The sequence below is a fragment of the Olea europaea genome, chromosome 2, assembly GCF_002742605.1.
Source record: "Olea europaea var. sylvestris chromosome 2, O_europaea_v1, whole genome shotgun sequence".
NCBI lineage: Eukaryota > Viridiplantae > Streptophyta > Magnoliopsida > Lamiales > Oleaceae > Olea > Olea europaea.
The window spans coordinates 28,656,935-28,670,073 of record NC_036238.1 but is presented as its reverse complement, the minus strand read 5'-3'; the positions used below and the strand labels follow the sequence as shown (position 1 = coordinate 28,670,073).

The 13,139-nt window shown below is 38.5% G+C and overlaps 1 protein-coding gene across 3 annotated transcripts; it reads right to left on the bottom strand.

The window, feature by feature from the left end:
- Nucleotides 1-996: 996 nt before the first annotated feature.
- LOC111369809 (U-box domain-containing protein 35-like) lies at nucleotides 997-5,289 on the bottom strand. Of its 3 annotated transcripts, none has more exons than XM_022991478.1 (9): nucleotides 4,952-5,289; nucleotides 4,356-4,474; nucleotides 3,986-4,107; nucleotides 3,713-3,918; nucleotides 3,487-3,550; nucleotides 2,970-3,270; nucleotides 2,506-2,607; nucleotides 2,002-2,430; nucleotides 997-1,874 (listed from the first exon to the last, which is right to left on the bottom strand). In XM_022991478.1, exons 1-9 carry the CDS (start codon nucleotides 5,121-5,123, stop codon nucleotides 1,110-1,112), a joined length of 2,280 nt encoding a protein of 759 aa, XP_022847246.1. In that variant the 5' UTR covers nucleotides 5,124-5,289; the 3' UTR covers nucleotides 997-1,109. The 3 variants fall into 3 exon arrangements, with proteins under 3 accessions (XP_022847246.1, XP_022847253.1, XP_022847259.1); XM_022991485.1 differs by having other exon boundaries at nucleotides 3,713-3,915; XM_022991491.1 differs by having other exon boundaries at nucleotides 3,713-3,909.
- Nucleotides 5,290-13,139: the final 7,850 nt, after the last annotated feature.

Sequence of the window (13,139 nt, the reverse complement as noted above, 5' to 3'; positions counted from 1 at the left end):
CAAAAAAAATTAAAAAAAAAAAAAAAAAAAAAAAAAAAGGAATCATGCACACGGCTTGTACAAGCCACTCACAATACATGACGGGTGGGTGAATTTATTTATTTATTTATTTTTTTTTACAATTAATCTGCAAGTATAGATTTTTCTTAACAAAATTGGTACAGGAAGACACTTGTCTTTCTGTAATTTGCTGTTGTCAAAAACTGTTTTTGGCAATAGTCAATTACAAAAAGACAATTATTTTTCTGTACAAATTCTTTAAAAAAAATCTGTATTTATAGCATTGTTTTTTCTTTTTTAAATAATCACTCACCCTCTAAGCATGTGAGTGCCTGTACAGGCTTGTGTACATCAGGCAAAATTCTTAAAAAAATAATAAGAAGAATAAAAATAAATTAAAATATGATTAGATGACAATGTCTGATTTCAAACCTAGACTATATTTAGGGAGGTGTGAACTTCTTAAAATCAATATTTATAACCACCACTTCAATTTAAAGAATTAGTATGATTTGATTTTAATAAGACGTATATACTTGATTCAAACGAAGCCAGTAAGTGTCTGGTACTTAGAAAGATTTTTGTCTTGTTTTGAATACATAGATGTCAAAGGATGTAAAAAGGCCAAAGCTTCAAATGTCAAACTCACTGAAGAAGAGATTTTGATGAAGCTTTTAAAGCAATAGAACTTAGGCTCGACCGATATGAAAAACAAAAGGTAGAAAGATATAATCGACTCTTCTCGAGTAGGAAGGCAAGGGGATCGATTTATCGTGGAAATAATGTAACAAGAAAATAAAGTTCGATTTTTGCAAGCACATTACTTTTACTTCTTTATATGATGTAGTTCGGTGCGTCAAACGTAACCTCAGGTTCTGGTAAGATGGGGAAGAGAGTGATGAAAGCCTTATTTTATAAGACTAAAATTGTTTTTTCTAGCACAAAATAAGGCATTTTAAACGAAAAACCATGTATGTAGGCCTTTTCAACTATGATTGTGAAAACAGGGCTCTTTAAAATAACAATTCCCGAATAATAGAACATAAGAATAGGAGAAATTCTGTGGATTTGTTTTGTTTTTTCATGCATGATGTAGCTTATTTACATGATCAACTCACTCGAGAACTAGATTGGATTTGACTTAGGTTGCCCTGTGGACTATTACTCAATGTGATGTTTGGAATTGTTTCTTCAGCGAGTGCTCTCAACATGTTAAGTTCAGGCAATACCACACTGCCAAGATCTGGTCTATCTTTGCGCCTCAGTTCTGTGCACTTAAGAGCTAGCTTGGCGAACTTCAAGGCCTCTTCTACAGGCCAATCGGGAACGGCTGGATCGAGCATATCAACAAAAGTCCCTTTCTCTATAGCCCTCTCGACATGATGTGTCAATCCCATTGGAGGCCTAGCTGTTATCATTTGAAGAAGCATAACTCCAAGAGAATAAACATCAGACTTTATTCCAAGCATTCCAGTTTGTTGATATTCGGGGTCTATGTAACAGAAAGTCCCGGCTGCAGATGTCATATGGTACTGTGTAACAGAGTCGGCAATATTAGGAGGGACAAGCCTGGCTAGGCCGACATCACTGATCTTGCTTACAAAGTTACGGTCGAGCAAAATGTTTCCTGGTTTCAGATCTCTGTGTACAAGAGGTTCAGGTTTGGTCTGGTGGAGGAAAAGCAGGCTAGTGCCAATTTCTGCAGCTATTCGGAATCTGAGTTGCCATGGAAGCACTGGAGTGTTTTCACGCCGAAAGAGACGATCATCTAAGCTCCCATTTGCCATATATTCGTAGACTAGGCAACCATACTCGGGACATGCTCCAAGGAGGAGAACCATGTTGGGATGTCGAATGTTACTCAGAACTTCAACCTGCATCATGGTTGGTGTTTAGTCTTGTCTACTACTGTCTACCAAACAGGCCAATGGTGCACAAGCTCGTGCCAAGAGAGAAGGTGGTAATATTACAAGTTCAATTGAATGTTTAGGAGCATCATACCTCTTGCTGAAACTGTGATCGTCCTTGGGCCGCATCAGGACGGAGAACCTTTACAGCAACCTGTGTGTGATCTAGGTAACACTTGTAAACTGGCCCATAACCACCTTCCCCAATTTTGTGAGATTCCGAGAAGTGGTCTGTTGCTGCTTCAATCTCTTCTATTGAGTATTTGCGATACCTTACATCATTGTGGACCAGTTTATCTAGTACTTTCCTCCTCTCTTCTGATTCTTTGAGAGCTTTTGTTTCAGCATCGATTCTTTTCCGCGCTTCAAGTTCAGCTATCCTCTGTGCTGCTTCAGCCTTCTCAAGAGCTGCTTTGCATTTTGCTTTCTCCTTCTCTGCAATTACTAATGCTGCTTCCTCAGCCAGTCGTGCCTTTTCTAGTCTCTGTTGTTCTTCTGCTTTCCAGCGGTGAAGCTCCAATGCCTGCGAAAAGTTTTATTATCAAACTTATGCTTTACATCCTTTTGTTATTTAATCTTCAGAATTTCGACTTATTACTTTCTGTTTTGCTGTAAATGCTTCCTTGCAAGCTGAGCTGTACATCTCCATTGTTTGTTTAAGCTCCTGCTTCAGCCTTCTCATCTCTGCTTCTACCTCGTCCTACAGAATTGAGACAATACATTTACATGAACAGACTGCATATCATTAAAAGTTGTCAAATGAAAACATTACGAGAATTTTCACTACTTAATTTTCAAGATTCTGTTTTAGTGCATAGGGAAATCTTAGATATATGACAAAGCTTGTTACTTATTCTAACTTATAACAAATGCAGCAAAAAATGATTGCTGTAACGACCAACATATGCTTGTAGAGACATCTTGTGCATTGTGGTTGAACCGGGCAATGCCTCGTGATTAACAATTGCTGATAATACTAGTGATTTTCATGTTTTCATATCCTTTCTTGGACCAACGATTTTAAGTTCATAAATTTCATATTTGGTATTTTTATATACATACCAAGTTTTGGGATCCTGACCACGAAAAATTTCCACTTTCCAGAGAGCTGGATGAAAAGACTCCAAAACTACTATTTGGATCAGATGATCGGGATCCAGAGAACGGAGATCCAAAACTTAGTCGACCGTCCGTGTCAGAGCTATTGGATAGACGAGGGACAATATTTATTTCCTGGCTATCGAATGAGGCGGTTGTGCGATCTGTGCTTGGCATTCCAGAGCTCACAAATGATATATCAGTAACTGCTGCCGACAACTCACTGTATGATCTATTTGAAACTTTACTTCTAGTGAATGGTGACCTGTGAAAGTAAGGTAGTTTGAGTTATTCATGATTTTCGCTCGCTCAAAACATTTTTAACATGTTTAATACGTAGTATTAGATAACCACTACACAAAACAAACGTGCAAAATTGAAATTCTTTTTCTTCCTTAATCTAGGCACGTGCTGTCCAATCCGATATGTTCATGTTAATATCTCTATTACTTCTTTTTATATAAATCTACCAGTAACTTACTTGATTGAATCCTTGTCATCCACTGTAGTTACAGGTGAAAATGGCACCTTATCGACATAATTACCTGTTGAGATAAGACAATTTAACTTTCCGTAGTAATTTCAAAGTTGTATAAAGATCGAATAGGACTGGACACTATAATCATAAGATATTAAATCTTTTGTTTTTCTTTTAAGTTGTTTAGTCGCATCCAATACAGAATACCAAACATGTTTCTAAAGCAAACCTCGTGTACTACTTTGCAATGGACGTGGATCAGTTGAAGTGAGAGGAAGGCTAGTTTGATTCTGCAACGGACGAGGAGGTTGGTTGGGGAGTGCAATGGAGGCAGATCTCACATTTGATATTTTCCCTTTCGATATAACATATACGGTGCAAAACTCTGGCGCCCCCTTTGAAACGCTGCTTGGAACATCTACACTTCTGAATCTTCTGGGTTTAATAATTGTAAGTGATATTTCCAATGTATAGTAATGAATTGAAACAGCTAAATATATACCTCACAAAGCTACTTCTTGAAGGAGCACCCAACACCAAAGTCTCGAGCAAGGTGTTCTTAACATAGTCACAAAGGGCTCTTGCTATGTCTGTATCTTCCAAAACAATTTCGGTAACTATTATCTGTTTTCATTTTAACAAAGGCTTTTATAGTTAGTATATAGTACAGTTAATATCTGGACATGAAAGTTGAAACGAGCCGACATGATAGCAGATAATCTATTAGACGAGGTGGTTCAAGTGTTGGTACTATCCATTCATGAAAATTGTGCACGTGAATAGACATGTTGAAGACTAAATTTAAATAAATAAATGTCACATCTCTTACTGTTAAACGATTTAGATAAAGTGTTTCAACAGGTAGTTCTTACATTCTTACGGGTGCAGAAGCAACGATAGGGAAGGAACATCTCCTTGGTTATACTATCCGTTGGACCTTTATATGTGTTTGCAACGTCGCCTTTGTCACATAAAGAAGCTTGACTTCCCACTGAATCCACAAGCAAAATCAGAGAAAATGCCCATGAGATTTAAGGGAGAGATATCTATATGTGGAGAAGTATTTTGCTCAATTGATTATCAAATGAATTAGTCCCAAGTTGAATAATGTCCTATTCAGACCAAGGAAATAAAGCAAGGGTCGAAATTTTCGTGTCCCAATCCTATTTTTCCCTAGTCTATGACAAATATCAGACATGCATACAATGTAATGTTTATTATTGGAGTTTATCTCCAATCTTAACATGCATGTCAAATGTTTGACAGTATAAAGCATTGAAGGTTCGTCTCGATAGGATTTCAAACTTTCTTGCATGTACAAACATGGTCTCTCCCCGATCACGCATTGAAAATGCTAAAAGCCGGTCTAGAATCACCTTAGTGGATCCACCATCATGGCTGACGATGATCTATTATTATTATTTTTACTAATTTGGAAAAAAAAAATGAGAGAGCGAGAGAATATTACTCGCAACAGCAATAGATGTCTTCTGTTTGACATGGATGAGGGTAACACGTTTACCCTTGCTGAGAAGATTATCAACAGCCCATTTCAATGCAGCTTGGCTTCCTTTGTCCTTGTCGATTGCCACTGCAACCATTTCTTCCTTTTTGTCTCCATTGTTCCCCTTTTGACTCATAATTTCTTGTTTTGAATCAATATTCAAAAGCCAAAACCAACCTCCTCTACAAATGTAATCGATCTTTGGACCTCAAAGAGGTCCTGAGGAATTCTCCTTTCTCTCTTGTAGATTCTTATTTTCTTATTTATTTTCTCCCCAAATGTCTTTGAGAGGCTCCTTTTCTTGTTTTTGTTTGTAAAGGGATTTGTTTAGTTTTTAAAAAGTTTGTTAGATTCTTGTTCTTCGACAAGCTGAATTGTATGCGGACCATCCAATCATTTTTGCCTCTGATTTTCATCCTGCTTTTGCGCATAACTTAAATCATATTTGTCTTTTCAAAGAACTTCTGACATTTATTAAATTTCTTTATTATTTAATAACTATAGAGATATTTTTGTATTTTTATAAGAGAAAGTTCGGTATTTTATCGCATTTTTTAGACCTTACTAGAATGAATAGGATTAATGCAGATTAAGGTATATTGCATTTTATTTTTTATTTTATTTTATTTTATTTTTTTATAACAGGGAACCCATAACCACTACCCTTCAAATGCACACCGAATAAATCCTCGGACTGACGCAATAGCTTGCAAACCACGACATCCAGGTAAACAGCACTAGAAAAGTCAGGTGCGACAGGTTCGACCGAGAAAATGTTGATAGGTGGATTTGAACTCATAACCAAAGATCTTCGCTCTCATGAGAGGCTATTGCAGTTATATTTTATTTTTGGTATGAAGTCGTAGTTGAAAAAAAGGGGACTTCTAGTGACCTCGAAATTCAGTGAAAACACGTGGCTAGCTGATCCCTACTCTACTGTCGTCCGTGTGTTAGGAGTTAGGTTCTTGCATACTCAAAAAAAGGTTAGTGCATGCAGCATTTTTCAACGTTGGAGAAGGCGATCACGAACACTCCGACAATCAAGTCGGTCAACGATCGAAAAGTATTATTTGGACACGGCTTAAACAATGAACGGGAGCAAGAATATTTGGATCCAAGTAATCAGAATAATAACCACTTTTGTTGAAAAAAATCTATTTACACATAAAAATTCAGCCCAAATCGAACGGCCCAAGAAATAAAGCCTAATTGGAGGATCCCCAAATCAGATAGCCCAAAGAACGAAACCCAATCAGACAATTCAGGTGAAGGCCCAAATAGGGAGGCCCTTGAACGCAGTAACACCATCGTCCAAGCCTGCAAGTCGCCCAAGATCTGAGCGAATGGAGTGCCATGCAGTCGCCCAGAACTGCTACTCTATTCTCGTCCAAACCTTCGAGTCACCCAAGGTCTTAGCAAACATGAAGTGTTGTGATTATCAAGAAGCGCAGTTATCAAAGCAATTATTAAAGCAGCCATATCACGTTCAACGTTTCAAGGAATTCAATTGAAGACGGTTGAACGACAAAGAGTAATGACAACAGTTAGAAAAGGCAGTTCCATGACAAGTTGGCCATTACGAGGAAAGTGGGCAGTTATAGAACGATCAAGCAGTTTTTAGGCGGTTAATCACAAAGAGATCATTCAGGGAGTATAAAAGGAAGAAAAGACATAAAGCAAAAGACCTCGAATCAAAAAACTCTCGAACAGAGAACATGTAATTTTAATTTTCTTAATTTAGATTTAAACACTTTTTTCAGTAACTCGTGTGCTTGCGCCCCTTTGAGGCATTCTGCTTTTACTTTCCGATTGTAAAGTCATCGCCAATAAAGAACACCCTTTTTTGGGACTTTGTCTCAAGAGGTTTGTTCCTTACACAATCGTCTAATCTCTTTTTAATTGTTAGCGACGAACCCGCGCGAAACAATTTGGCACGCCCAGTGGGACACTGGTGTTTGGTGTTGAAAATACAAAAGGTGAAACAATATGCCTCAGAGATCCGATAAGGAAGCAACAAGTCAGAGAGGAGTCCAGTCTGTGATCGAGCGATATGAGGAGCAGCATGCCTTTCCACGAACAGATAGACAGAATCAGAGCAGTAACAGTCGTTACGAACCAATGACAGAGTTGAGTCCTCGAACCATGCGTGCACGACTTGGAGAACTCACACAAGATGTCGTTGAACAGGTAAATTTTCGAAATATTCATAATATGGAAAGATTTACCCAAAATAGGAATGCATATTATGACAACATGGCCAAACAACTAAATACTTTGAACGAAATAATGAATAAGTTAGTAGGCCAAATATGTCAACCGATTATGCCTCTTGCAAATCACTTTCAAACTAGGACAATTGTGGGACATAATCCCTCAGTCCCAAATCCGAATCAAGGGATAGAACCATTTTTTGGTCCCTCTACTTCAAAGCAACGGGGTGGTGCAATGTCAAATCAGAACAATGGTGGTGGTACGCCTAACTTGGGAGGTAATCCAAATGTAAGAGATAATGTCCTAAACAATGGACAGAATATCTTACATGTTAATGAGGGGATAGATGTTCAGGCTAATGGTAATGGCCCAAATCATGGTAACTTTGTTGCCAATCAAGGACCAAACGTAAGGCCTCATGCAAATCAACCGATTAACCAACCTGTAGGAATTTCATATGACCCCAACGTCATGTTGAGGAATCAGATTATGAAAATCGTATAGGATCAGATGGCTTTTGGGATGCGTCCTGTCATTAGGCCAACTTACACAAAGCCATATCCTGATTGGGTAGACCAAGCATATCCATGGCCTAGAGGGCATAAAGTGCCAGAATTCTCACTGTTTATCGGTTTAGGGGAGGTGTCTACTCTAGAACACATAGGGCGATTCACATTGCAAAGTGGTGATGTAACTGATTACCATAAAATGAGGCTTTTCCCTAATTCATTAACAGGGGCAGCTTTCTCCTGGTTCATCAACTTGCCAGCGAACTCTGTTCAAACATTGCAACAATTGGAACAATTATTCCACGCTCAGTTTTATAAAACTGAGTCTGAAGTCACTTTGACTGATTTGGCGAATCTACGTCAAATGCCAAACGAATTGGCAGAAAGTTTTCTCCAAATGTTCAAGACAGCAAGAAGCAAGTGTTTTGTACCTCTACTCGAAAAAGAATTCGTCAAAATCGCTCATGGTTGTTTGAGCTTTGATTTAAAAAAGAAATTTCAGGACAAGGAATTTCCTAACCTTTTCCAATTGAGTGCGAATGTGATTAGGTATGAACGACTGATAAGAGAGGAAGAGCAGATGAAAAATTCTAGTAAAGAGACTTATTACAAAGACCCAAATTTTGACGTTCATACCATCAACGACGAGTCATACGATCAAGTCGAAATGTGTTTGGCCGAATTGGTCAAAGGAGACACGTATACTTGTCCTATAATGGCTAAACCTAGACCATCGGGCAAAGATGAGCCCATGAAAGATGGAAACATAAAGGCTAGAATGTTCCCGTTCGATGTAACCAAAGCTGACCTTATATTTGATAAATTATATCGGGATAAGCAGATAAAGTTGAGCGATAAGCATAAATTACCAAACCCTGAACAAATTAAGGGTAAAAAAATATTGTAAGTGGCATAATGCATGGTCACATTTGACTAACAATTGCTTGGTTTTTCGCCATGTATTGCAGGATGCCATTGAATCGGGATGAATTACGTTCGACGATAAGAAGAAGATGGCAGTGGATGAAAATCCTTTTCCACAGCCACTTGGAGTGAACATGGTGACGTCTGGTTTCAAAAACAAGTTGTCAAAATTCAAGTTGGTCATAGATGATAGAGAAGAGGACCCCTAGACCACATCCCAGTGTCTTTGAACGAATCAAGGGGAAGGAGCCAAAAAAGGACGAAGACGTCCTGTGTGCAAGATGTAAAAGAGAAGTGAGTGGGAATACGGAGAAACCAGGGATATGGCAGCATCCCTATCGCCCTACTTTCTTCCTAAACACTCAGCCTGGTAGAGGGCGAGGTACATCATTCTATAAAGGACCGCCTTTGGAGAGGCAGTTCAAGCCAATAGATAATGGGAGAACATTTAGACCGCAACCTCGCCGGCCAAATGTATGGCATTCGTTCCAGTATAATGTAGGAAGAACAATATCCTTCGATGAGATGACTAGAACCCAACAAAGGCATTTCCAACGAAACTATGGACGAATGATGAGGCAGCAATAGGGAGTGACACATCCTAAAGTACCTAAACTACTCAAGGTAGCCAATCAAAATGTTCTCAAAGATAGTGAAAAGACCGGTACAGATGAATCAATGAAAGAGCTAACAGAAACTTCTTCTAGGAGATCAAAGTTTGAGCGAGACAGAAGGGATGGAGAAGATCCAGATCAGCCCCTTACTATCCAGTTCGATACGTTACCTCTTGTCGTGGCTAATAATTACTTACTAGTCAATGAATTCAAGAATAAAGGAAAAGAAGAAGAAGAAAGGAAGGACAACGAAGGAAAGGCTTGCGTGCTGGAATGTGAAGAAGGTCAGACTTCTAGAGAGGCCTACAATGATGAAGAAGACGACGGGATGACAGACATAGAAGAAGAAATCGACCTAGAAGTAGAAAGAAGAAGGAGAGGAGTATCGGACAATACTCTGTTGAAGCAACTACATCGAGAGGGAGTTCGCGAAATAGATTTGTTGGGAGAACCATCTGGGCGTCCTTTCGATTTCTACGTACTGTACGGGACGCCCAAAAGGAAGAAGATAGTGCATCGCTCTGAAAAGTATGGATCACCTCCAAGAATAATGCCCCTTCCCACAGGTTGGGTAACTGATGAAGAAGCATTAGAAAACAGTAAGGAGGAAATTCAGGAGATAAAGGCTCAGCACGATATGCTGCACGTCGACTTATCACAGATGGATAATTCGACAGAAAACAAGCAGGAAGTAGAAATAAAAGCTACCGAAAAGGTTATTTTTAAATGGCCAGGCATGAAATTGACTAAACACTTGAGGCCATTGTACGTTAAAGCTCTAGTTAACGGCATCCCTGTGGCAAAAGTGCTTGTTGACAATGGAGCAGCTATAAACACCATTCCATCTAGGATGGTGAGGAAATTTGCAAAGACAGAGGGTGACATGATTCCAACAGAAGTCATCCTTACGAGTTTCAATAGAGGAGCAACTTCAGTTAAGGGAATTATGCCATTGAACATAACTATAGGGACAACTACTAGGACCACAGTCTTCTTGATCATAGGCCTTTTGTCGCAGAAGCAAACTCAGTGGAAAGGTTCATGTACGAAGGAAACTATGGACCTGTCAAGGTAGTCCAAGATGGGAAATAAACTCAGATCGTCGCACAGAGTGAAGAGCAATTTTTAGTGGACGCACTCACTGAAATATTCAACCAGATGAGACCAAATATAGTGGTCTTAGAAGAGCCAGTAATTGGCAAAAGAATAATCAAGGAATCTTGAATGGATTCTAAGCTACAAAAGCAAATGGCCGATATTCAGGCCTTCAAAGCCAGATTAATGGTTTTCAATAAAGAATACAAGGACAAAACGAAAGAAGAAACAGCCCTGAGAGCGCTGAAAGACAAATGGGCAGTATTTGAGTTAGAACAAAGCATTGGCCGAGAAGTCAACAAGGTGGATTGTTTAGAAAAAGAAGTACTTACAAGGGAACTGGACAACGAAGTGATGCGGATCATCAAACCTGGATACGCTCAAGCACAAGACCCTCTGATCAAAGTAAATATTGGCAATGAAGGAGAAGATCGTCCAACATTTATCAGCCAGATGTTCGATCAAGAGGTTAGTGATAAATTAATCGCTTTGCTAAAGGAGTATAAAGATTGTTTTGCTTGGGAATATGAACAAATGCCTGGTTTAGATAGAGACTTGGTGGAACATAGGTTACCAACTAAGCCTAATTTTAAACCTCATAGGCAGCCTCCTAGATGTTTTGCTCCTAATGTACTCCCTGAGATTAAGAAGGAGATAGAGCGATTATTGAAAGCAGGCTTTATTAGAACAGCCAGATATATCGAATGGTTGTCCAATATCGTGCCAGTACTAAAAAAAATGGTAAACTAAGGGTGTTCATAGACTTTAGGAATTTAAACATAGCTACACCCAAAGATGAGTATCCAATGCCCACGATGGATTCTTTAGTAGATTCAACTGCCGAACACGTCATGCATTCTTTCATGGATGGATATTCAGGATACAATCAAATTTATATAGTTGAAGAAGACATACACAAAACTGCATTTAGATGCCCTAGGTCTTTAGGATGTTTTGAATGGGTGGTCATGCCTTTCAGCCTAAAAAATGCAGGAGCAACTTATCAAAGGGCAATGAATTTAATTTTTCATGATATGATAGGAAAGTTTGTTGAAGTGTATGTAGATGATATAGTGGTCAAATCCATTAAAGAAGAGGACAATTTCAAACAGTTAAGATGTTCATTTGAGCAAATGAAGCAATATAAGCTAAAGTTAAATCCCTTGAAATGTGTATTTGGTGTTAATGCAGGGAACTTTCTTGGTTTCTTGGTACATAAAAGAAGGATTGAACTTGATAAAAATAAAGCGAATGCCATTTTAGAGGTCAAACCACCTAGCAACAAAAAAGATTTGCAAATGTTTCTAGGCCAAGTAAACTTTTTAAGACGCTTTACTTCTAACTGTGCAGGGCGAACTAAAGTCTTTTCGCCGCTCTTAAAGCTGAAAAATAAGGATGAATTCGCCTGAAAAGAAGAACATCAAAAGGCTTTTAAAAGCCTAAAGACATATTTATGAAGTCCACCAGTGTTGGTGTCACCAATCCAAGGACGACCAATGAAAGTGTACGTATCGGCTGAAAAAAATCAATAGCTGGAATGGTCGCACAGGAAGACCAATTTGGTGAAGAAAGGGCAATTTACTACTTAAGTAGACGGTTAATAAAATGTGAATGTAATTACTCTGCTATTGAAAAATTATGTCTTGCATTGTATTTCACATGTACAAAATTAAGGGCTTATTTACGGCCCGTAATCGTTTATTTAATTTCTAAAGTAAATTTAGTTAAGTATATGTTCTCGCGCCCTATTTTACACCAAATGGTAGGCATTTGGACATTAGCTTTATTAGAATTCGAGATACAATATATACCTCAAAAGGCAGTCAAAAATCAGGCTTTGACTAACTTTCTAGCCGATCATCCATGCCTTGACATGCCTGAAGAAATTGAATTAGAAATCAATTCGTTTGAGCTAAAACTTTGGGTGTTGTATTTCGATGGGTCAAAAACCTCTAAAGGTGCAGGAGTAGGAGTAGCATTAATTAATCCTTTAGGGATTTGCTACAAGTTCGCGTTCGCTTTAGACAGGATGTGCACCAACAATCAGGCCGAATATGAAGCCTTAATCGTAGGCCTAGAACTAATGATAGATATAAGAGTAAAAAATGTGATCGTTAGGGGCGATTCTCAATTGGTAATTCACCAATTGATTGGTAATTTTAAATGCCAAAGTGATTCCATTATAAGTCAATATGAGATCGCCCAAGAATTGTTAAAAGAATTCGAACAAGTAGAACTTCAATGCATTAATAGGATATATAACGACGTGACAAATGAGTTGGTCCAAATGGCCTCAAGGTACTCAAAGATTTTGAATTGGAAGTCTACTTGTGAGTATGAAATCATATTGCCCGTGACCCAAAGAAGGGCGAGAAGGATTGAACTTCACTACATACAAGATGGAGATGCAATGGATTGAAGAACATAGATTAAAAGGTTCCTTAAAGAACCTAATGGAGGGATTAGTAGGAAAATGAAGTTGTGTTTGCTGAACTATACACTAATAGATGAAGAGTTGTTTAAGAAACACTCTAATGGTGTATTGCTAAAATGTGTAAGTTTGTAAGAAGCCATGACGATTATGGTTGAGTTGCACGAAGGGATATGTGGAGCTCATCAAGCTGGCCAAAGGATGAGATGGTTAATTATTAGGAGTGGATATTTTTGGCCAAAGATAGGAGAATTATGCGGTCAGTATGCAAAGAGTTATTTAGCATGCCAAAAGCATGGTCCAATACAAAGGGCGCCAGTACGAGAGATGTCACCTATTATTAAACCTTGGCCGTTCAAGGGTTGGGC